This window comes from Phaenicophaeus curvirostris, chromosome 10 (assembly GCF_032191515.1).
Source record: "Phaenicophaeus curvirostris isolate KB17595 chromosome 10, BPBGC_Pcur_1.0, whole genome shotgun sequence".
In the NCBI taxonomy this organism is placed as follows: domain Eukaryota; kingdom Metazoa; phylum Chordata; class Aves; order Cuculiformes; family Cuculidae; genus Phaenicophaeus; species Phaenicophaeus curvirostris.
In genome coordinates, this window is record NC_091401.1 from 1,376,655 (window position 1) to 1,401,407 (window position 24,753).

At 47.1% G+C, this 24,753-nt stretch overlaps 1 protein-coding gene across 3 annotated transcripts; it reads left to right on the forward strand.

Annotated features, from left to right (window-relative positions):
* Positions 1-377: 377 nt before the first annotated feature.
* EHHADH (enoyl-CoA hydratase and 3-hydroxyacyl CoA dehydrogenase) lies at positions 378-24,291 on the forward strand. 3 transcript variants are annotated; one of them, XM_069865041.1, is made up of 7 exons: positions 378-466; positions 7,370-7,473; positions 9,104-9,273; positions 10,911-11,022; positions 11,339-11,443; positions 15,569-15,910; positions 21,981-24,291. In XM_069865041.1, the coding sequence occupies exons 1-7, from the start codon at positions 399-401 to the stop codon at positions 23,249-23,251; spliced, it is 2,172 nt and encodes a 723-aa protein (XP_069721142.1). In that variant the 5' UTR covers positions 378-398; the 3' UTR covers positions 23,252-24,291. The 3 variants fall into 3 exon arrangements, with proteins under 3 accessions (XP_069721142.1, XP_069721144.1, XP_069721143.1); XM_069865042.1 differs by lacking the exon at positions 378-466 and adding an exon at positions 4,068-4,077; XM_069865043.1 differs by lacking the exon at positions 9,104-9,273.
* Positions 24,292-24,753: the final 462 nt, after the last annotated feature.

Here is a 24,753-nt window from a genome sequence, read left to right on the forward strand (position 1 = left end):
AGACAACCCCCGAATGCCCTCAAGTTTATTGAAACCCGTGCACACACCGAGCACGCACCAGCCCTTCAGGGTGGGGAGGCCCTGGCCCAGGCTGCCCAGAGCAGGGGTGGCGGCCCCATCCCTGGGGGGGTTCCAGGCCAGGCTGGATGGGGCTGGGAGCCCCTGATCCCGTGGGAGGTGTCCCTGCCCAGGGCAGGGGTGGATGGATGGGCTGTGAATCATTCTGTGGTTCTCTCAGGCCTTTTCACGTCACGCTCCTCCCCCCCGCAGAGCCCTGCTCCCGCTGCCTCCGCCCCCAGGCTGCCCCGCCGCTGGGCCGGGCGCTCGGAGGGGCAGCGCCCGCTCTCCCCGGGCCGGGAGGCGTGTGGGCGCGGCCCCGGGCGGGCGGGGCGGCGGCCATGGCGCCGGGGAGCGGGGCGGCCGTGGCTGCCCTCCGGCTCACCAACCCGCCGCTCAACGCGCTCAGGTAACGGCTCCCGCCCCGTCCCACCCCCCGCCGCGGGCAGGGACGCCGCCCGAGGGATCGGGGGCCTGGGGCGGCACCTGGGAACCTCACCGCCCTTCCTAAACTCTCACCTCGGTCTCCTCTTTCAGCTGAAAACCATTCCCCCTCGTCCTGTCCCTCATCCAGAGCCCCTCCCCAGCTTTCCTGGAGCTCCTTGCAGCTCTGCAAGCTGCTCTAAGTTCTCCTCGGAGCCTTCTCTCCTCCAGGCTGAACAACCCCCGCTCTCCCAGCCTCTCTAGCCCCGGATCCTCTCCCTGCCCTCCTCCGCTTTTCCATTTCTTATCATTCCAGGGCTCTTTTTAGCGCTGTCAGGCTCAGCAGCCCGTCCATACTCGCTCTCCGCTCCCCTGGCAGCTGTTTCAGTCCTGCGTGCGTTTCTCATCCCAAGACACTGGAGTTCAGCCCTGTCCCGGTGTCTGTGGGGGCTGGCAGGTCAAAGGCAGCCTCGCTGCCCGCTCCAGGAGTTCCGTAGAGCGTGGGTGCCAAGGCCCCGGAGGTCGGGGCACGGGGCTTTGCGGAGAGGAGCTGGCACTGGCCTTAAGCCACAGCCAGGGCTCTGGGAAGCTAAGGCAGCTCGTTTGCCTGGTGAAAACGAGTAAGCAATTCACCGCTGAATACTGGTCTTGGTCAAGAAAGGCCCCAAGTGATCTCAGACCAGTGAAAAAACAAGTCAAACACCAGTCTGTAGGACCATTTTAGATTTTCATGTGTTTTAGAAGGGGCAGCCCTGTTCAGTGTCTTTATCAATGACCTGGATGAAGGCATCGAGTGCACCCTTAGCAAGTTTGCAGATGACATTAAGCTGGGTGGAAGTGTCGATCTGCTGGAGGGTCGGGAGGCTCCAAAGGGATCTGAACAGGCTGGATCCATGGGCTGAGACCAACGGGATGAGGTTTAACAAGGCCAAATGCCGGGTCCTGCACTTGGGGCACAACAACCCTGAGCAGCTACAGACTGGGAGAAGTCTGGCTGGAAACTGCCTGGAGGAGAGGGACCTGGGGGTGTTGGTTGACAGCGACTGAACGTGAGCCAGCAGGGGCCCAGGTGGCCAAGAAGGCCAATGGCATCTTGGCTTGGATCAGAAGCGGCGTGGCCAGCAGGGCCAGGGAGGTTCTTCTCCCTCTGTACTCAAAACTAGCGAGACCGCTCCTCGAATCCTGTGTTCAGTTCTGGGCCCCTCACCACAAGAAGGATGTTGAGGCTCTGGAGCGAGTCCAGAGAAGAGCAACAAAGCTGGTGAGGGGGCTGGAGAACAGGCCTTATGAGGAACGGCTGAGAGAGCTGGGGGTGTTTAGCCTGGAGAAGAGGAGGCTGAGGGGAGACCTCATTGCTCTCTACAACTACCTGAAAGGAGGTTGTGGAGAGGAGGGAGCTGGGCTCTTCTCGCAAGGGACAGGGGACAGGACGAGAGGGAATGGCCTCAAGGTCTGCCAGGGGAAGCTCAGGCTTGATGTCAGGAAAAAATTCTTCACAGAAAGGGTCATTGGGCACTGGCAGAGGCTGCCCAGGGAGAGGATTGAGTCACCTTCCCTGGAGGTCTTTAAAAGACGGGTGGATGAGGTGCTGAGGGACATGGTTTAGTGATTGATGGGAATGGTTGGACTCGATGATCCAGTGGGTCCTTTCCAACCAAGTGATTCTATGATTCTGTGATTCTATGACATACCTGCTTTTTGGCTTTACATCACTTGCTATAAAGTTTGTGGTTTAGTTCCTTTAGTTCTGAGTAGCACAGAGAGCATTTCTAAGCAGCTCAAGCTGAAGAGCTGTTCTGTAATGTCTGTAGTGTCTCTTCAGTGTGTATTCACAAGCCAAGAGAACGCACTGCAATCTTGCAAACCAGGAAGTTAGTTTAAAAGGAGCTGAAGGAGGCAAGTTAGAGCAGGAATAGGAAAAGGAGCCTGCTGTAGCAAGCTGAGTTGCTCTGCAGCGACTGGCGATGCTCAGTGGTTTGTTGCAACACACTGAAAAGCAGCACAAGGTCATTTTCACGTGGGCAGAAGATGAATCATGAGAAAACAAACTGGGAGTGACCCAATGAGATTAGGTGAACTTGACATGCAGGACTGCCAGAGCTGCAGGGTGCAAGACACCCCTTGGACTAAGAAAACTTCCAGTCTGTGCCCACAGTGAACCTGCCATCCTTACCACAAAGAGTACAAAACACAGATAAGTACTTGAGGAACCCTAACTCTGCCTCTCCTGCAAAACGCTTGAGAAAACCCAAAGCTGCCTTTTGCTTTCAATCAGCAACCCCATGCACCTGCACGACAGCCTCTTCAGGACTGGCCGTGCCTCTGCTGCCCTTCACTCTGCCCCTCCGTGCCCTCGCGTAGGGTGCAGCTCTGACAGACCAAAGGTAACCAACTGCCCTGTCTCCATCCTCAGGACAGAAGGCAATAAGACTGAGTCAAGGGTGGAGGCTGGATTGTTGTTTGGGCTTGGGATTTTGGTTTTTATAACCCAGATAAACTCTTCAGCCACCAATTGATCCAATAAAAGCCTGCATGGCTTGATGAAAAAGGAAAAGTTTGGATTTCTTAAGAAGTGGGAAGCTTACTGAAATGTGGAGACCAAGAGTGCCTCTAAAGCATAGCAGAAGAGATGTAAACTGGAAATTAAACTGAAAAAAAATATAGGCATGCTAAAAAACAATAGCAAAAAGTGCCTTAGATTAAAAAGTACAACCCAGGACAGGCTTACAGCATGCTGAGCTCAGAACTAGCAGTTACAGCTGAGGGAAGGGATACCTACCTTGGGCAGTTCTGTGAAATCATCAGCTTGATGTGCTTGGGCAGCCCAAAAAGCCCACAAAACACTGGCTACCATCAGGATATCTGTTGAGAACAAAGCAGAGGGCATCACTTTTCTGCAACGTAAAACATGTGAATTGTGTGTAGTTCTGGATTTTGCATTTGCGGGAGGGTAAGGGACGATCCAGAGAGGGACAAACAAAGTAATCCAGGGGATGGTGCTCTGCGTGAAGTAAGCGGACCGAAAAAGCTGAGTGTCATCTGTTTGGAGAGGAAAAGGCTGTGGGAGAAGAAGGTCAAGGTTTACAAAATCGTAAAGAAAGGAAATAAATGCCAAAATCCTGAATTGGAGGCATTTGATTGAACTAGGAGGTTGTATTAAAATAGATACTTGAGAGCTTTCTGCTGCAGGAGCCTGTGGAGACAGATAGATCTGCAGAATCAGAAAGGGATTAGGCAAATTCAGGGACAGCAGGTATATAAAAGGGATGCTAAAAAGAACGTGTGTGGACATGCATAACAGCATCCCCAGCATCCCAGTGCAGGGACTGCAGATGCTGGGGGAAGTGCAAGGGGAAAGGACCAGACCTGCATGTTCTCCATAAGCAGCCTTTTCCACTGTTGAATTTGGGTCTTGCTCCTTTAAAGATGACTGAGTCAATTTTCAGGAGTTCCTTAAACCACTTTACTTTTTTTTTTTAATGACATAAGTCCACATTCACAAACCCTAGCTAAAATCTGCAATTATTAAGGTAAAAGAGAAAACCTTGTTCCAAATCCACCACATCATCATCGCAATGAGTTTTATGCCAAGGAGAGGTAACCTGGCACGGTCACCTACAGGAATAATCTCTTCCCCTGGTGTGCACGTGTTCTTTAACGGCACCTGCTGTGTGTTTCTGAAACCTGGGATGCTGAATCATCTTGGCAGAATCACTTCTCTTGCTGTCAGAACTGCACACACGGTGGAGCTGACTGCGCAGCGTGGGATTAAGCGTTGATTGGAATGCACGGCATAAATTTTTGCATTGTTACTGTTGAACGAATGGCACTGTCACAGTAATGGAACACTTGTGCAAATTATGGTGACTTCTTGTTTCCTTTGTGCTCTGGCTGTTTGAAGTTGTGATACTCTTGAGTATTTTTGTTGTTTTGCTATCATACATTTTGCTAAAATGCTTTCATCAAAAATTACATCTTTTAGTACCAGTGATGTTACAAAGCAGGGCAGCCTCTCTGTTGGACTGTAACATATCCTGAGGCAAACATACCACTCCATCTTAGAAAAGCAAGAAACTGCAATGAGCCTGATATTTTTTTAGTTTTGTCCTACAAAAAAAAACTCCCACTAGGAAAAAATTTCATGGAAGGAGAAAAAATATTTATACAAGAGCAAAAATAATTTCTGTTGGCTTAGTACAGGTCATGTAGATGTAGAACTGTGATTTTGTGGCAGTCTTGATGATTAATTTTGCTTCTGGTAGGAGAATGTTGTTTTAAGTGCTAAGGACTTGTAACTAATTTCCTACATAAAATCCTGAGCCTTTCTGTTTAGTGCAGGCAAACCTTTGCTATGGGCATTTTGCATCTGCTGATCACGTGCCTATTGGAGACACAGAAATGCTTTGATTGCTTCTTGCCTGCTCCTGGGAAAGAATCGTGCCATTTTTCTACGCAATATTTTTCAAATCCATAATTTAACATTTGTTTGGAATCCTGGTACATAGTTTTTCCCCTTTTTCGCACCATGATTTGTAAAGCGTAATGACATTTCATGAAGGTTTTCCTTTAACCTTCCAGCCGCAAAGTGGATTTGGATTTCTGTGGCCTGGCTCTCCAGTGACACAAAACTAGACTTCTGAGAGCAGTGAGCACTGGGCGCAGCCTATGGGTTCTCCTCAAATAGCAGCAGCCGCAGCACTTGATATTCCAAAGGGAGTGAGATAAGCTCCAATTTTATTATGTATTTTTTTCTTATATAACATGAAATAATTTATTAAAATTGGCAAGGCTTTCATGTTCTGCTACATGGAACTATGCGCGCTGGAAGGACCTTTGCATAGTCACCTGATAGCTTTTCTTTGTCATCGCCAATTTATTCTCATTTTAATTTCAGCTTTCAGAACCATCACTAACGTCAGAGTTGCCTTTGATGTCTGGATGAGGCAATTGGTACATAACCAGCTGTTCTGTCTCCAAAAATAACACGTTTCCCAGTCTCTGGCTGCCAGGTTTCGGGGCTCCCACTGGCCCGTCTGGGTAGCAGAGCCTGATCCAGGCAGCAGCCCCTCCTCGAGACCCCTTAGACGGCCCCCAGCTCTCCGCTCAGCAGCAGCCCAGACTCAGGCTTTGCTAAGAGCTTCTCTGAACTGATGGTTTGGAAGGAGGAACACGCAGAGGTTGGCTGGTGGGATTCACACAGCCAGCTTAGAGCACTGTGTGTGCTCCCCTCGTTTGCCTTTTCAGTCTTTACCACCTCAGTGCTGCAAGCTGCTGCCTTACAGAAATGTGACCCCCTGCCCTGGGCACACCGAGAAGCGTTACACAAATACAGCGATCCTTTTTTTCGTCTATTTTATGGCAAGCTGCCTTTTTAAGTGAAATGCCCTCAAATATATCGAAAACCACGCACAAACTGAGTACATATCAGGCCTTTAAGGTGGGGAGGCACTGGCGCAGGTTGCCCACGTGAGTCACAGACACCCCAACCCTGGAGGTGTTCAGGGCCAGGTTGGATGGGGCTCTGAGCAACCTGATTCAGCAGGAGCTGTCCCTGCCCATGGCAGGGGGGTCGAACTGGATGGGCTTTAAGGCCCCTTTCAACCCAAACCATTCCATGATTCTATGGTTCTATCGGTTCGTTTCAATTCACACTCCTCTCCACTTGCCATCAACAGAGCTCTGCTCCCTTTCCATCAGCCACCAAGCTCCGATGTGAAACTGGGCTGGCAGTTTGGAAGAGGTCAAGGAACAGAAACTATTTATACGGGATGAGTGAGCATGTCTGATACTGCTTTGATTGTTGCTCCAGCCTCCAACCATTGTGGCTCACACTTTCTCAATTGGAAGCATTATCTATACATGCACTATGTGTATACACATGCACACAGAAAAGCCTGTCTCACAAACTATATATACTGATATACTTACAACTATATATACTTATATACTTACAAGTGCATGTATATGAATATACTTCAGCATCTACATTATACACACACACACTTTGTGTTAATATTTCTATTAATTAATATTATGTTAGGTGTTAATGCTTCTATTTTTGCATACCATCGTCTTTATTTTCACTGTCCTCTAAAGCAGACTTTACTCTCCATGTCCACACACACGCATAGTTTACTCCCGAGCATCAAATGCAAAGGGGGCACACAGCCAGGCCAGGTGATTTTAAATATCTGATTTGTAAATATACTGTTTAGACTTTTACTGTTCTGTTTTGAAGTTCTTGGTTAATTCTTTGCTGGCCACATTTACTGCTTCTGTTTGTGGAAATGTGTCCAGATGAGACAAAAGAAGAAGTTCTACTCAGTTTTTTAAGCTCAAATTCAGTTTGACAGGATCCCATACAGGTTTAAGTCTGGACTTATATGCAGATCTTGGCAAGGTAAAAGCGTTCTAATTATCAGCACTGCATCAACTCCATTTCAGGTATTTGAAAGAGAGGGGTTTTTTTATCCCTGGAGCTCATTTCCCTTTTCAAAAAGTTCTTAGATTGTCAGTGGCTTAGCATTAATTACATTTAAATTATGCTAAACTGTTTTCCTAAAAATCTGAATGTTTAATTCATAAAGGCATTTTCAAAAGAATATCTCCCTGTGCTGCTTACTTTGGAAACAGCAATGTCGTAGCCACAATAAGGCTCTCCAGGCAGTGAGTGACAGGGCAGCAGTTATAAGCTTGTTGGATTTTAGCACTTGCCCTTGAAGCAAGAGAGGGAACAGATTCACCCAGAGAGGCAGTGGCAGAAGACAGACTGAAGGATAGACCTGTCTGGGCTTATTGTTCATTTTCTCTGGGGCGCTTGGCATTGGTTTTCATAACACAGACCTCTTGGGAACATAACGTGACTCACTGAATCTCTAATTTATTTCAGTTTGCCAGTTCTCCAGGCGTTAGAGGATGGACTGAAGAAAGCAGATGCAGATCCTTCCGTCAAAGCCATTATGATTTGTGGCGACAATGGGAAATTCAGTGCAGGTAAGACTTTTTTCATCAAACAGCCCAAGAAAAAGAGAATTTTTTTTCCGTACACCTTGTCTGAATATTCTCTGCCTCACAACACACCTGATTAAAGTCCTGATGTGGTTGTAAGCAGCCACAAGACAGTGGGCTTTTGCTCTTCTGCTGTCTTGACATGGGACACATGACAAATTGGACTGTCCAGTCAAAAAATAAGCTGGAATGTTCATACTGAAATGAGGGGCAGCTGCTCATTCCCCCCTGATGTACTGATACCTCCGTACTCTGCGCCTGTGATTTGTGTAAAATCCCTGGATCATCAAGTGGTCCAGTGTATGGGACATAACTGGGGTGGGGCAGTGGTGAATAACAGATCTTCTCCAGTTGTAGAAACCTGGGAAGCTAGGAAATTTCTGTAGAGCTCTACATTGATTCTTAGTTGTAACACACACTTAACTGTTGGGTTTTTTTTAACTAAACCATGTATGTCTGTAAATTTCCATAGTAAATGCTTGTTACCATTATGATGTATTTCTGTACTTGGCCTTCCCCTGAGCTCTCTGAATTGGCTCAAGGAGCCGGGGTTCCCTGAAAGTAATCCCAAAAGGGGTCTATTCCTGTTAACCACTCTCCTACCAGCAGCCTGTTCTGCAAGGACTTGATCATCTGTGAGGAGCTTTATCCCAAGGCACAAGGGGAAGGATCATTCCAGTCATAGAAGGATATAATCGGTTGGTTGGAAAAGACCTTTGAAATAGACTCCAACCGTGCCTGTCCACTACTAATCAGATCCCTGAGCATTTCATCTGCCTTTTAGATACCTCTAGGGATGGTGACTCAACCACCTCCCTGGGCAGCCTCTGCCAGTGCCTGAGAACGCTTTCAGTGAAGAATTTTTTCCTGATGTCTAGTCTGTACCTCCCCTGGCACAACTTGAGGCCCTTTCCTCTCATTCTATTGCTTATGACTTGGGTGAGGAGACCAACACCCACGTCACTACAATCTCCTTTCAGGCAGTTGCAGACAGTGATGAGGTCTCCCCTCAGCCTCCTTTGCTCCAGCCTAAACAGCCCCAGGTCCCTCACCACTCCCATAAGACTTGTTCTCCAGCCCCTTCACCAGCTTCGTTGCTCTTCTCTGGGCACGCTTCAGCCCCTCAGTGTCCTTGTAGTGAGCGAGACAAAACGAAACACAGTGTTTGAGATGTGGCCTCATCAATGCCAAGTAAAGGGGCAAAATCACTTCCTTGGTCCTGCTGGCAATGCTGTTTCTGATACAGGACAAGATGCCACTGGCCTTCTTGGCCACCTGGGCCACTGCTGGCTCATGTTCAGTGACTGTCAACCTACACCCCCAGGTCCTTCTCTGCCAGGCAGCTCTCCAGCCGCTCTTCCCCAAGCCTGAGGCTGCAGGGGGTTGTTGTGTACCAAATGCAGGACTTATCCCTTGGCTTTGTTGAACCTCATCCCACTGGTTTAAGCCCATCAATCCAGCCTGTTCAGATCTCTCTGCAGAATCTCCTTACCCTCAAGCAGATTGACACTTTGTCCCAGCTCAGTGTTATCCACAAATTTACTAAGGGTGCACTCAATCTCCTCAGTGACTGTCTTCCCACCTAATTCATCTTCAACTCTTTGTGCTAACTCAGGAGCTGACATTCGAGGATTTTCTTCAAAGAGACGTGTTGCTGCCTTGGGCCCCATCGTCTCTCTCATAGAAAGGAGTGAGAAGCCTGTGGTGGCTGCCATTGAAGGCATTGCCCTTGGAGGGGGCTTGGAGGTGGCACTTGGCTGTCACTATCGGATTGCACACGTGAAGGTAACATTCTGTGAGCTAGAGAGGCTGGTGAAAGCAGCACAAGCCGTGCGCACATGGCCATGGACAGGGTGGGAGGCTGCACCTGGAGAGCAGTGGGACGGCACACCTTCCCTGGGATCATCTGCCTGGAGGAGGAGGGGGCTTTGTAGCTGTAGGATTCAAGTCTGGGTGCTCAGACATTCTTCCCTACATCACCCTCCTTGACATAGTTTTGTAAATCTTACTAAATAACTAATTTCAAGTCATTTCTAAATAAGAAAATGATTTGTAACTAGGAGAATAAGATGGCTGCATAGAAACTTCAGTAACCAAATGTTAATTTGCCCTGGTCTCAGTAGTCATGATCTGTATTCTGATCTTACTGGCTCAGGCAGCACGACTTCCTTCTTACTACTCATTTTTCAACCCCCAGCCCTGTGAACATTGCATTTTTTTCTGCTAGTGACCTAGTTTGAATAGGTAGTTGAAACTCCGCTTGCATGGAACACTTACTGTTTGATTCCTGATGAGCTCTGGTTCCTCAGGGAGCACTCTGACCAAAAGACAGCTTTAAGACTCTTCTAAGGAATGATCCATTTTTTTTTCTTGAATCCCTTCCTTTAAGATTCAGGAGTGCTGAACTGCTTTTTAGCAGTACCTGGTCACCCCTCCCTTTGGCAGTGTGAATCACTGACATGACTGCATGGGTGGCTATGGCAGCATAGAAAGGTGTTCCACATCACCCTAAATGCCACCTGAGGTGAGTGCCTTAAATACTGCTCTTAAAATGATCCAAATCTTATAAGAGCTCAATGGGAAAAGTACAAACTTTAAACTTTTCATTTTTTTTCAGTAAGGCAAAAAAAAAAAACAGATTAAAAGAAGACAGAACAAGCAACCCCCGACCCCATCCCACTATGCCTGGCTTCCCTGGCATAACCCATCTAAATATCAAGTGCAGCAAGAGCTGTTTGAAGGAAGATTAGGGATGAGTTCAGTACATGAGTGGTACAGATTCTTCTCCACTAAATTTCCAGGAATTAATGCTGAAAGGTAACAGTTAGGTCAGAGTGCACCCTCCGGCATTTGGTAGCAACTGCTTGAGAGCATTAGTTTACACATGTCAGTCTGGGGGATGCTGGTGGCCCTGAAGCTCTCCTCCAGTGCAGAGCCGTCACGCACGCATCCACTGAAGGATCATAGAATCATTAAAGTTGGAAAACGCCTCTAAGCTCATCCAGTCCAACCATCTCAGCCCAGCAGTGCTGTGCCTACTGAACCATGTCCCAAAGTACCACTTCTACACGTTTTCTGAACACCTCCAGGGATGAGGACTCCACCACCTCCCGGGCGGCCTGCGCCATTGCTTCACCACTCTTTCTGTAAAGAAATTTTTCCTAATATCCAATCTAAATGTCCCCTGGTTCATGTTCTGTTGTTCCTGTGCATTCGTAAACAAGGTCTTGAAATGGTTGAGTGAGCTTTTGTCTTAAATGTGTTACATAGCAAAAAACAAGGATGAAGTTTGTGTGGAGGCTTTGGGGCTTCCTAGAGGAGCAATGTGCAAACTATGTCTGCTTGCCTTTCCACTATTCTACTCAGTTTATGATTATCAGTCTTGCTAATCAGATTTGTTGTTGACTTTAACTTCATTTTAGGCACAGATGGGTTTACCAGAGGTCACCATTGGGTTACTTCCAGGTGCAGAAGGCACTCAGCGACTACCCCGACTGATCGGGGTACCAGCTGCTCTGGATCTAATCACTACAGGTAAAGTACTGTGTCTTGGCCTTGCTCTATAGATAAGAATGTGGCACTGAGTTATACCACCAGCTTGGTGTAAGAAACATGAATCTCTTTTACCTTTGTAGCTGCTTGGGTTGAAATCCCTCTTGCTTCCACTAGTGGTGGGCTAAGAAAATGACACAGATGCATCTGAGGGATGTAGTTAGTAATGCATTTTATGTACCTGATGAGTGTGTCTCATATTTGAAGCCAGCTGCACACAAGTCATTTCATCAGATGGAAAAGAATGAAATTGCCCACATGCCCCTCTGTAGTCACCTTATTTCTCTTTCTATCACAGGAAGACACATTTCAGCAATCGAAGCACTGAAGCTGGGCTTGGTTGATGAAGTTGTGGAAGAAAACACAGTTGAGGCAGCAATTCGCTTGGCAAATAAAGTGATTGGTGAGGAACAAATTGTAGCAATGCCAAGAAATAATTGGTGATATTTCAGGGCTGGAGGGAGTCAGAACAAAGCCCACCAGTTTGTTCCAATTTATATGTTCCATTCGTTGGGTTTTGGCATCTGCATGAGATAGAATTAATTGCAGAATTTGTTCTCTGTTGTATGAAGTGAAAAATTCAGATTCAGCTCTGGAGAGCTGCAGAATTCAAGTGAGGATTTGGAGAACAGATACATATCGAGTCCTCTTGCTTCTTAATTATATATCCAAACTCGCACCCTCCCCTGGGCTGCTGCACTCCACTGATTCTTGGGACTATGTGCTCTTTTCCATAGATAGTTTTGGATCACAGCTGGTATTGCATGTATTCTGGTTGCACATCAGTAACAGCTGATCAAAAATAACTTTCTCCCTCTAATGGAGGGGCTGGCACATCCTCAGCCCAAGTTAATGATCCATGAGTCTATAAGTGACTCTGTCCCTAATCCTTTAGCTGCTAATAAGAAAAATGGCCTGTGGAGGTGGGAACAATAGATTTCTTCCCTCCCCCCCCCGCCCACCTTAGAAATAACAGAATCTAATTCACTGGAGTTAACACAGAAAGAGGAACATTCCCTTGAGAGAAAACAGGGTATTTTTCCACTACTGACCTCCTTGCCTCTTTTTGGAAACGGACCGTTGACTTCCATCAGGAGTTCATTTGGAGCTCTGTCACAAGGAGATGCATGGAAGGAAGCAGAAAACCCTTTCTGCTTTGCTCACGTGGCCTTCACAGGCAATGCTTTTCCAAGCAGTGGGGCTGCTTCTGCAGCTCACTACAAACAAGGCTTGCTTCTCTCAGTAGGAGCGCTTCCCCTGTGCTAGGAGTTGAAGCAGCTTAAGCTTTGTCCTGGAGGACTGTGCACCGCATGTTTTAAGATAGTTCAATGAACAGACTGTTCTTAAAGATCGGTGTCTTGTATGCTTCCCCTCTTGTATGCTTCACAGACTTATTCCATGACAGATATTGTGTTGACAATTGTGAAAGCCAGCTTGACCTTAGAGGAGAACCTCAGGAATGAATCATCGAGCACGCTATTCCTCAGTGTAACTTGCTTTCTGGAAATCAAGTCTGCTACCACTACTGGCAGATTCTGCTTCTATAGCTTCATCTTAATTGGAAATTGTCACCACCAAGGAAAAATTTTCATAAAATTACATAAGCTTACTAGGATCCTAGCTGGATGTTCAGCAGGTAACTTGTCCCAGACTCTCATCGTTCACGGCAGAGTTACCTCAGTAGAAATGACTAATGTCGTTGAAGGTGTTGCACGTCACACTATATACCAACTCCAACAGGACTTCAAAAATGCTTTCAGACTCTTTCCTAGGGCTTTGACAGCATTTCCAGTACGAGCTTTAACAGAGAAAATACTGAAACATCAGCTAATCTATCTCTTTCCTGCTTGAAAAATTTCTCATTAGACCTCGCAGAAGGCTGTGAAAAGTTTTGATGCCCCATTTAGCCTCAGGTTAGCTGACACGCAGAGAAAAGCATTTCTTCGAAGGAGTAGACAGGAGTTAAATCCTTGGAGACAAGGAGAATGTTCTTTCAGTAAGTGTGCTTGATAATCACAGCACTAATTTAAAGATGCATTACATCACTTGTCCACCTGATGGCATCTCAGAATTGAAAAATTGCTGTAATTGCTTGTGGCAGGCTGTGATGTGCAGCTCATCCTGCCCACCTCTTGCTGGCCAGCTGTTGCCTTCCTCAGTGGACAGAGAAGGACCTGGCTGCTGCTTCTCTGCACAGCAGCCTTCTTTGAGGGCTCTCCTTTTCTTAGATCATCCCCCATCTGACCACATCTACGGATTAGCCTACATCGTCTAGCCTACAGTAAAGCTGGGGAAGGGCTCCTGATCAGAGAGTGCAGGCATAGGACGAGCAGGAACAGTTTTCAGCTGAAAGAAGGGGAGATTGAGATGAGATCTTAGGAAGAAATGTTTTCCTGTGAGGGTGGGGAGGCCCTGGCCAAGGTTGCCCAGGAAGCTGTGGCTGCTCCATCCCTGGGGCTGTTCAAGGCCAGGCTGGATGGAGCCTTGGGTAGCCTGATCCAGTGGCACCGGGGTTGGAACTAGATGGTCTTTTAAGGTCCCTTTCAACCGAAACCATTCTGTGATCTCAGAGCATAAAAGCATCAATGGTTTGCCCCAAAGAGCCAAGCAAAATCAGTTTATTTTAGGCTAGTTCAGGCCCCCAGACAGTAAACTCTGTGTGAAAGATGATGATGAGTTTGACTGTAAGCCACCAGAAGTCACCGTGGAGGAAGCACATTGTCTTCCAAGTCTCCTAAAGCCCAAAGGCGTAGCAGCCCCTGCTGTTAGGAAATCGCACGCTTTAGGAGGCTGCTGGGGCAAAGGCCTTCAGTTACAGGTGCAAGGGCCTTTAGTGCCTCATCTCCACACAGTATTGGATACTACGTACTTACATGTTGCTTTTGCTGACAGAAATTTTATAGTCTTGGATCTGTCCTTTGTGCCACCCGGACCACAAACCCTGGTAAAACAGAGCAGGCGTTGGTGCTGCTCCTGTGCGTGGATGTGCTTCCCTGCAGCACTGATGGCTGATACTGTTCATCACGTTCCCACTGCTTGGATTTCAGAAATCAAACTGCAAGCATCCCACACCGATCTCTTCTTCTCAGCTCTGGATTCAGATCATTCTCTCTTGTCCATAAGCGTGCTTCTGATTCTTACTAGCATTGTGGAAGCAAAGGTGCTACATGGAGATGCTGTAGAAAAGCTCAGCAAAACTGATACTCAGAATTTGTGCTTACAAGTACTGTTTTCTCTCTGGAGACCAGTAGTTCCCAGTAGTATTCCTTTTTTACCATTACTTCCCACACCAGAGATGTCCCATTTAGTCCTTTGATCTGCCCAGTTTTATGTGGCCTGCCAGCCATCAGATCTGCTTTCTGGGACAAACCTGAGGTTTCTTCTTGTGATGAAATGAAACCTGTTATTTATGTCCTAAATAAAGGGCTGTGGATAAAGAGCCCAAGTAACAAGCAATAGGATGGAGGAAATGGCCTCAAGTTGCACCAGCGGAGGTTTGGATTGGGTATTAGGAAAATTTCTTCACAGAAGGACTATTGAAGCCCTGGCACAGGCTGCCCAGGGTGGAGGAGTCACAATCCCCAGAGAGGTTCAAAAATATGTAGAGGTGGCACTTAAGGACATGGTTTAGCAGACTTGATGGTGTTGGGCTGATGGTTGGAGTGGATGATGTCGGAGGTCTTTTCCAGTCTTAATGACTGTAGGATTAAGAGCATAGGGACAGCCTGAGCATGGACAGATTAGAGAACTCCCAGCAGGCACCAAGTTTTGGACTTCTGAAGAGGATGGAGAGGATTTTGGCATCTGAAATGTAACTAACTCCTCTCAATTAAAATCCTTTCTAGATATCACCATAGCAACCTCTGTCTGTAACGAGCCTCATGTATTTGTGTGGCTGCTTGATCCACCCCTCGCTGACACGGAGGCATGAACTCTCCCATGTTATTCATTTGCTCCCCAACTCATGCTGCGTGAGCTGTCCTCTTGGTTAGGCCCAAAGTAAATAGAGGGACTCCTGCTGTCAAGGAAGAGCTGGAGTCAGGATGTATTTCCCATCTCAAAAATGCCTGGGTATGGGTGCTGGCTGGAATTCGTCAGGCTAGCAAAGTCAACTAGGCACGGAATACTAAATAATACTGGAGGAAATCTTTAGTTCTGACATTTATAGAAAGAACTATATGAGTGTGACAGCCAGGACTGTGGAGTAAGAAAAGTGGAGAAGTCAAGGCGCTCTGTAGCTGAGGAAAAGGAGGAGATAATTACTTCTTTGAAATTGAAATCTTGCTTTTTTTGAAGTCTGAGAAGGGGCTTGAAAAATTGCAATTGTCAGAGCAAACAGAAAGCTAAAGAGAAATGTCAGACACTTCAGTTCTAGACCCAGATTACAGTGCTATGCAAGCCCTAATGCAGCGTGCTTAGGAGGAACAGAGGTAGACTGCATTCCAAATCTATGTAGAAAAGGGTGAAAATCTCCAGCCTTCCTGATGCGGATGCTTTGTTCTGTAACTCCATTTTTTTCTACCCCTAGGCCAGCCCTTGGGACCCCGCAGGCTCAGCCTGAAGCCCGTTCCAAAACTGCCCCACATGGACTCATTTCTCAAGGAGGCTTTTGTGAAGGTGAAGAAACAGACCCGAGGGTTCCTGGCTCCAGAGCTGTGCTTCCAGGCAGTCAGAGCTGCCACAGAGCTGCCCTTTGCAGATGGAGTTCGGAAGGAGCGAGAGCTGTTTAACATCCTGCTGACATCAGGCCAGGCTCAAGCACTGCAATACGCTTTCTTCGCAGAGAGAGCGGTGCAGAAGTGGACAACGCCCAGAGGAGCTTCATGGAAAAATGCTTCTGCTCAGCCCATCCACAAAGCGGCTGTGATAGGTAAGGGAACGGAAAAGCCGTCACATTTTCCGACTGCGTGTCTACAGCTGAAGGGGAGCTGGGTGAGTAGGATGACTATAATAAAGTTTTACTCGAGGCAGAAGGCTGACATGGGGTTCCCTAGCAGCCACTCGCCAAAGTCACCGTTACCCAGCACAGGCAAAGATACTCCACACCCACAGGGACATGCAAGGGGGGAAGTTGTCACTGCTTTAGTAAGCTCAGAAATTCAGATGGCAAGTCATAGAATCATGGAATGGTTTGTGTTGAAAGGGACCTCAAAGCCCATCTAGTTCCATCCCCTGCCATGGACAGGGACCCTTCCCACTGGATCTAGTTGCTCAAAGCCCCATCCAACCTGGCCTTGAACTCCTCCAGGTAGGGCACTGCTCTGGGCAACCTGTAAAGCCCCACTAGATTGTTTGCTGATGCCGCCTCTTTCTTTGGAAGAATAACTTCCTTTCACTTAAGAGACAGCTTCATCTGTGGACCATAAGCAGCCTGTTCCCTTTAACTACTGCTATGTTGAGTCCTACCTTTCTTCCATGTTGTAAGCAGCTTTGCATGAAATTCTCCTCCTCCTGGTCTAGTTCTGTACTGCAAGTGGATGTGCACAGAGCCACTCTGGGATATATTAATACAAAAATGTTTTGATAGCTGTATTTCAAGAAGATTTCATCTCACTGGGATCCACTCCTGCCATTTTGTAGCCCAGCAAGATAATGCCTTCATTAATTTTTTATAAGAGCAATTTAAATAAAACCTTTGATGCACTGCTGAGAGTTTTAAAAAGTATCTTTCAGCTCTGCCTGTTGATTGTAATGCTCAAAAGTGGTTAGACAAGTAATGGAGCACTTGGAAAACATCCATTCTGTTTCAGAGAAAGCCGACCAGATCAACGTTGCTCTTCCCTAGGTACTCCTCAGGCCTCTTTTGCTCTGCAATATAAGCTGTCTGAAAGCTCCATAGAAACACTTTTTGTGGAAGTTCCCTTCTTTTTGTTAGCTGCCATGCCATATTTGTAATGAAAATGTTTTTTAAACATTGGTCCACAAACCTTATGAGGAGGATCCGTGGCTGTTACAGCATCCAGTTATAGTGGTGTGATTTATTGCTGAGTTTACTGTGTGGCTCAAAGAACAGAGTACTCCTTTCTCCCTCCAGACAGCAGCACAACCCACTGGTATATCAGTTATTCACAGTACCTGAGCAAGGCAGGCAGGACAGATCCAGAAATCACGGCAAGGATCCGCTCCAAGTCCAGCTGGTCAAGCCAAGTTCACACAATGATACGGCTCTGGAGGCAAGTTGGGAAGCCAGTCTGAGTATCCATAGCCTGAGACAGCCATGGCTGGAGACAGAAGTCCTCCAAGACAGCTTAGGAAAGGGCTGAGTGCCCAGGGCTGAGCTTAAACAGGGGCTCTGAGCCTGGTGGGCAGTGGGTGAGGGTGGAGGCTCCAGCTGGTCAGGGTTAGATTATCTGCACACCTGGGGCCTTGACACCTCCCAGGACTCCCGATGCCTTTTCTGAATCACTGCTGCTGTCAATACAGCTCCATAACCCACAATTATAGCTTGCTTTGTTTATGCTAGTTTTTCACCTTATACTTCATTTGATAAGTGACATCTGTTTTGGAGGTTATTGATCACTCTTTTTAACTCTGAATCCCACCATTTGAGACAGGCATAGACCATGCCAACACAATTCTGTTTTTTCCTTTTAGCTACTGTAACAAAAGTCATTCCCCAGCCAGTACAATGCTGTACAGCATAGCGTAATTTCCATTGCTTCATCTTAAGTGCATGCTTGCAGCATCAGAAATCAAATTCTTAGGGATGATTTTTGAGGGATTGACACCTTCTAAACTAGTGCTGCTCATCCATGTAAGTATTAAGCCTATATAGGTGATCCAAGGACTTTCTGTGTGCACTGCAGAGAGGAGGGTAGTCAGGGCAGGATCTTGCATCCATTTTGGATGGTCAGAGGTTTCCAATAGGTAGAGTGATGCTGTTTTCACACTAAAACTGTGTTGCACTATGCTGCTGCTTCTTCCTTCTTTTATTGCTACACGATGGGAAGCAACCAAGATGATGACTCTGACTTCCTCCTCCTCCAGTCCCTTTTCCATAGGCACGGAGGACCTTTAGGGTATGGAAGCAGTGCCATGAGGGCTGGAGGAGCCTTGCTTTGTAGCTCCCCTGCCTGCCCAATATTAGCAGGAACTTATTGGAGGGAGCTGGCACGTTGCTTGCTGACTATGAATTATTGTTCATCCCTGTCCCTTCTGCTGTCCTTCCAAAGCTTCCCGCTTGCCTTGAGTATCACATTATTTCTGCTTGAAATTAATACCCTGAAACAGTTAGATAAAGAAGCAGCTCCAGACTGCAGCAGTCTGCCACCACCAATTGCTCATTGTTGTTTTTAACAGGAAAGCTGGAACAGTCTCTGCATATTTTTAGCAATCAATAAAGTATTATTTCCATTTCCTGGCATTTTAAAGTCCAAATATTCATTATAGTTCAGAATATTTTCCACTGATCTGCATTTGTCCAGGGTGTGTGACTGTACATTATTGCTTTGTACATATTTCAAGTTCATTTGTTTTGAAATTTGTTTTTAAAGTCCTTCCATTAATTTTGCATGATTTTTCATATTTTAAGTACCTTGTGACAGATCAATAATTAACAGTCATTATTCAGTCAGCTTTCCCAGCAAATGGATTTGTCATATCCATATTTGGCCTGAAATTGCATGGGTTTGAGTGTGGTTTTATTTATATGTCAAAGCCACGTTTCACAACAAAGACCAGAAGCAAGATGGCCAGGCACTCTGAAGCAGATTCCAGGCTTCTTTTGAAAGATGGTAAATTCTTGGGCGTGAAAAGTGGTAACACAGCTCTGGAAAGAGTCCCCTGCATGGAAAATAAGAATGTAAGTTTTTCTCATGTCTTGGGGAAAGTGAGAACGCTGTTGAGGACGAGAACAGAACATACAGTAGAAATTGAGGAGTAGTTCCTAGCTGTGTTTTGGTTTGTGTGAGCTGAGCTTGGCATATAGCATTTCACTTTCTCTTTCTTGTACAGCCTTCCACGCATAAAAGGCCCAGTGAGTCTCTACGATTTTTGTAGCTTTAATGTATTCTTCCTCAAGATCACGAGGCTGTGTTGAATTGAAAAAGGGAGTCCGCAGAAATGCTTCTTTCCCTGCTAGATAGCCAAATCTCTCCTTGGTTTTATAGCCCCGCTTTAGAAAACATTTCCAGGGGAGTCGTGCTGTGCAAGCTCTAATGTAACAAAACCCTTGGGGCTTTCATTACTTTCTCTGCCAGCTTCATTAAACATCATTTCATACAGGCCACTGAAGAGTTATGTAGTGAGTTGAGAGACAGCTTTTCTAGGTCAGAAACAAGCTTGGCAAGCTCATATCTCATCTGTAAGCCTGTTCCCATGGCCTAGAAAGTGAAGTATTACAAGCATGTATGCCTGTTTGCCTTGGGATGGCTAAAACCCAGGTGGGAGTAACTTATACTAGATGTGGACAGAAGCAAACGGGGGAAGCAGCTGATAACACTGCAGAACTTCCCTTGAGATGAAGGCTGGAGAGCCTCTGCTCGTGGAAGAGGTTTTGATTTAGGAAGAAGCCATGTGTTCATATTGTGAAAGAACTGCTGGGGTTTCAATCATGAGGCTGGACCAAGTGCTGGGTCCTGCACTTCAGTCACAACAACCCCAAGCAGCGCTCCAGGCCTGGGGAAGAGCAGCTGGAAAGCTGCCTGGTGGAAAAGGACCTGGGGGTGCTGGTCAACAGCAGCTGAACGTGAGCCAGCAGTGGCCCAGGTGGCCGAGAAGGCCAACAGCATCCTGGCTTGAATCAGCCATGGGGTGGCGAGAAGGAATATGACAGGGATCGTCCCCCTGGGTTCAGTTCTGGTGAGGCTGCATCTCAAATGCTGGGTTCAGTTTTGGGCTCCTCACTCCAAGGAGGTCATTGAGGGGCTGGAGCACGTCCAGAGAAGGGAACGGAGCTGGGGAAGGGGCTGCAGCCCAGGGGTTATGGGAGCGGTGAGGGACCTGGGGCTGTTTTTTCTGGAGAGAAGGAGGCTGAGAGGAGACCTCATTGTTCCCTACAATTACCTGAAAGGAGGTTGTAGTGAGGTGGGTGCTGGTCTCTTCTCTCGAGTAACAAGACAAGAGGAAATGGCCTCAAGTTTTGCCATAGAAGGTTTAGATTGGATATTAGGAAAAATTTCTTTACTGAAAGAGTGGTGAAGCATTGGCACAGGCTGATGGTCTTAGAGGTCCTTTCCTACCTTAATGATTCTGTGATTCTATGATTATGTGATTCTTTGAAGCTGAGTGGACCAGGAGTTAATAAGACGCGGGATGTGTGCATTATTAGAGCTTGGAAATTCTAGGGAGAAAGCTTGCAAAGGAAATGACTTAAAGAGGGAGTGACATTGAATGGCTTGAGGTCTAAAGAGAGCCTTAAAGACAGGGCCAGGCTTGGTGGGTCTGCAGGAGGTGGGGACTGACCCTCCTGCACTGTCTGAGAAGAAAACAGTTTGTGTGGCTCATCAGAGACAAGGGAAAATCTGCCTCTAACTGTCCCTGCCACCACATCCAAGCCCCTGAGTTCCAAGCACAGTGGGAGGAGCTGCCTGTGTATAAGATTTTTCAGTTTCATTTTCAAATTAGTTTTTCATAGTACTCGATTATGAAGTAGCAAATCTGATATCCTAGAAAGCCCCTTCAGCATTTGCTTGGTAGTACAGTGGTCTATAAGCAGGCTGCCAGGCCGTGATTCCTGGATAACTGTCTTCTTATGGGTAAGCAGGAGATGTTTTACATGTCTTCTGTGTACATGAGCTGAGGGTGGACAGCACGAAACCAAGGGTCTGTAGCTTGCAGGAAAAACATACTACCTTGTTTGACCTTGTTTGCTGGAACTTGTTTAAATAATGACATAATTTCAGCTCTTCTTTACAAAGCTGCTTTAGACAAATTTTTTAATCCCCTTGTTTCTGCTTATTTGTTTAGCTGACTTTCATTTGTAAACCTGGGATTAAAAAAATTCATTTTTACAGAATTATGACAGACCTGTACTTTGTCTAGTTGTTGCTTTATTTAGGATATTAATAATCCTTCCATTCAGATGCTCTGCACTTTTAAACCTGGTAAAATAGTGCTGGCCTTCTCTTACTAGTTCGTATTAATGTAGCCCAAAAAGCTTCCATCATGGGAGAGCAGGAGGGATAGCGTGGAGTGTGTATCATAGGAGAGTGTAAGCGTGCAGCCTTTTTTAGTGTGAAGAGGGCAGAGCTGGTGGGAGGGCTGGGATGGGGGAAAGGGGTATGAGTTAGTAGTAGTATGGATCTTGGAGGAAAAAAACACAGCTGGAATGGGTGTTCATCTAGGGAATTCCGTGCAAGAAAAGCATTAATAATTACATGGCTGGACAAGGAAGACTGTGTCTTCAAGAATCTTCAGGATTGGGAATAGCCTTTATTGCAGGACTTTTGGGAGTTCCCAGTGGGCAGAGATACCAAATGTTAAGTATGAAGGGCAAGCAAAAGGCCACGGATGTTCTGGAGTTGTTAAAAGGAGATGAGAGATGTTGATATCTGGATTCAGAATGCTGTGTTACTTCCATCCCATTTGACCTGGTAAGAAGATCCTAGAGATACTAGGGACAGAGTGTAGAGAAGATCCGTGTCCAAGATCAGCTGAAATTGTTTGTTTCAGAGATAACACAATGAAGTACAGAGGGAGAAGAAGAAGGAGACAAAGAGGAAGCTCGGAAGGAGGAGGGAGAAACCATTTGTCTGAGTTTTACTGGTGTCAGAATCTCCACGTGGGGTGTTTGCTGCAAGCACCCATGAAGGACCGTCTCACAGGAACGCAGAGGCGTTGATACCCTTGGGGTAAAGCTTGCCTGTTAGAAGTTGGTAATGGGTTGAAGCTGAAACTCAGATTTCCTATCTTCGATCCTGGAGAAATGCAAGGAAATGGAAGTGATTGATTGTAACATTTTCTATTCATAGTCTCTGATTCTGTCTCACTTTTATCCCTAGGGCTGGGAACAATGGGCCGAGGCATTGTGACTTCTCTGGTTAAGGCTAACATACCTGTGGTAGCCCTGGAACAGAACCTGGAACACCTGAACGCAGGAAGAAAAGCTGTCATGCTCCTTTTGGAACGTGAGGCTATGAAAATGGAGCAGGGTGCCCAAACCCTGGATTTCCATAACCCTGCACGTCTCCAATTCACTGTGGACTTGGACGTGTTGCAGGATACAGATCTAGTTATTGAGGCTGTGTTTGAGAACATGGCACTGAAGAAGGAAATATTCCACAAGCTGTCAAGAATCTGCAAGCCAGAGGCCTTTCTGTGTACAAACACATCAGCCCTGAACATCGATGAAATTGCTTCTGCCACCAGCCGCCCACAGCAGGTCATCGGCACACACTTCTTCTCCCCTGCCCACGTGATGAGGCTGTTAGAAATTATCTATGGGCGTCACACATCCCCCACCACCATCGCCACTGCCATGCAGCTAGCCAGAGCACTGAAGAAAGTTGGGGTAGTGGTAGGGAATTGTTTTGGGTTTGTTGGGAATCGAATGATGTTTCCCTATGTACAGCAGGCAGTTTTCCTTTTGGAGGAAGGAAGCAGACCAGAAGCTGTAGATCAGGTTCTTGAAGATTTTGGGTTTAAGATAGGACCTTTCCGAATGTCGGATCTTGCTGGGCTGGATGTGGGCTGGAGGTCTCGAAAGGGCCAGGGTCTGACTGGAGCCTCCCTGCCTCCTGGAACGCCTGTGCGCCAGCGGCATGGCCATCGCTACAGCCCGCTGCCTGATCTGCTGTGTGAGAACGGCAGGTTTGGCCAGAAAACTGGAAAAGGCTGGTACCAGTATGAGAAGGCTGGGGGCAGGACAGCCAAGCCAGACCCATGGATTCACAACTTCCTGGCCCAGTACAGAGAGGCCCATCACATCAAGACCCGTTTGATAGACCAGGAGGAAATCCTAGAGCGGTGTTTGTTTCCCCTCATCAATGAAGGGTTTGCCATCCTGGCTGAGGGAATCGCATCAGGCCCAGAACACCTGGATGTGATTTATATCAATGGCTATGGGTGGCCGAAGCACAGGGGTGGCCCCATGTTCTATGCTTCCACTGTTGGGCTCCCTCGCGTTCTGGCTAAACTGCAGGAATACTCCAAAGCCCACCCTGATGTTCCAGAGCTACAGCCCAATGCCTTTCTGAAAAAGCTTGTAGCTGCGGGGAACCCTCCCCTCAAAGAGTGGATGTCCTGCCTCAGCCAGCAGAGCAACAAGCTGTGATTTCGCTGATTGCCTGCTACCTAAGCACAGTGGAGGCTGATCTCATGAAACAGGTGCTGTAATTGCATTCTTTTCCAATCAAAACCAAAGTCACTGACCTTCATGGGCCTTTGCAGAGAATAACTTTGCCCGATGATTGATCTGGGTCTGGCTGCAGGTAACCTCTGCCATCACACACCCGTCTCACCACCATTCTTCCCCACCTCCTTTCCATGTTGCTGTGTAAAGAACTGTCTCATTTTGCTCTGCCTTCGGCTCTTCATAGCTGTACATCTCTTCCAGTGTCTTTGTGCAAGGGAAGGAACATCCACAGCCCACAGCGTCGATCAGGGCAGGAGGCAAGAGGGAGTTGGTCACAGTTCACTCAAGGCTAACTGGATCTACCAGATCCTGCCTTCAATCAGTTTGTTCAGGCCTTTCCTGCACAGCCCATCTCCGCTGGATTCCCTGACTCGCCCAAAGCTGAAGCCTGCTCCCTTCCCGCTGCCGGGGCAGAGATGGCTTGAGGGGCACAGCACTTTTCAGAGGTGAAGTTAAATGAATTGGAGACAGCAGGTTTGAGCAGAGAGCAGGGGCAGGGCTGGTCCCGTCCCTCCTTCCTGCCACCAAGGAGATTCTAGTAAATGACAGGAAAGCTACAAACACTTTGACCTCACTGTCCTGCCCAGTGGTGTTGGCTCCTGACTGCCACCGGGTTTTGGAGCTCAGTGCGCTCTAATTGATCAGATTGAAGCCTGGCCTGGCACTTACTGGTTTTCATGTGGGCAGAGGGCACACTGAGCAGCACACGGCTCAAGAGCTGTCTAAGCAGGAATGTTGCAGCAGGCACGCATGGAGGAGGCAGATCTCTAGCACAGAGCAGAGAGAGAGTGGGCCAAAACTGCTCCAGGCTTGATGCTTTGGGACAAAGTCTTCTATTTCTTGTATCTAGTGAATGTATCTTCTATTCTGATGTGGGGAATAGGTTGGTCTGGGTCTTCTCTCAAGATTATATGTCTAGCTTTGGCTTTTTATTTTAATAAAAGTGTTTGGATGTCTAATGATAGATTGCATGATACCATACGGAAAAGCAGAAGAAGGAAAATGTTCTTTCTTTATACGTTGCTCCATCTCTTCTCTACGAGGTAGAATTGGATCATTTTGCTGTTTGTGGAGGGGTTTGTGTTTGAAAAGTGTGCATACTTATTTTTTCTAAAGGTATTTAATTTTTCCCTTTATCTATCCCTGTTCTTCAGTGGGTGGGGGATGCAGAACTGAGGGCTAGAAACCCCTTAGAAGTCGCAAGCCAACCCAAGTGCCTGGTTCCAGGGAGGATTTTTCTCCATGAGCAGAGAAGGAGCTAACTGTAGGCCCAGCAGACCTCTGCGGTTTTCCCCAAATCACTTGTGTGCCACAGCTGAGAGCAATCCAACGTTTGCTGAAAGGTGAAGGGCTGCTTCCACGCGAGTAGGCTCCACGTGACGTGTTACACAACAGCACTGGCTGGTGCTGGTGGCTGTCAT

What these genes read in the sequence shown, in the direction of transcription:
- EHHADH (XM_069865041.1), top strand. Translation starts at nt 399, where the DNA reads ATGGCGCCGGGGAGCGGGGCGGCCGTGGCTGCCCTCCGGCTCACCAAC. An exon ending in TCTGGATCTAATCACTACAG is followed by an intron (nt 11,023 to 11,338) that starts GTAAAGTACTGT and finishes TTTCTATCACAG; the next exon opens with GAAGACACATTTCAGCAATC. An exon ending in CTTGGCAAATAAAGTGATTG is followed by an intron (nt 11,444 to 15,568) that starts GTGAGGAACAAA and finishes TTCTACCCCTAG; the next exon opens with GCCAGCCCTTGGGACCCCGC.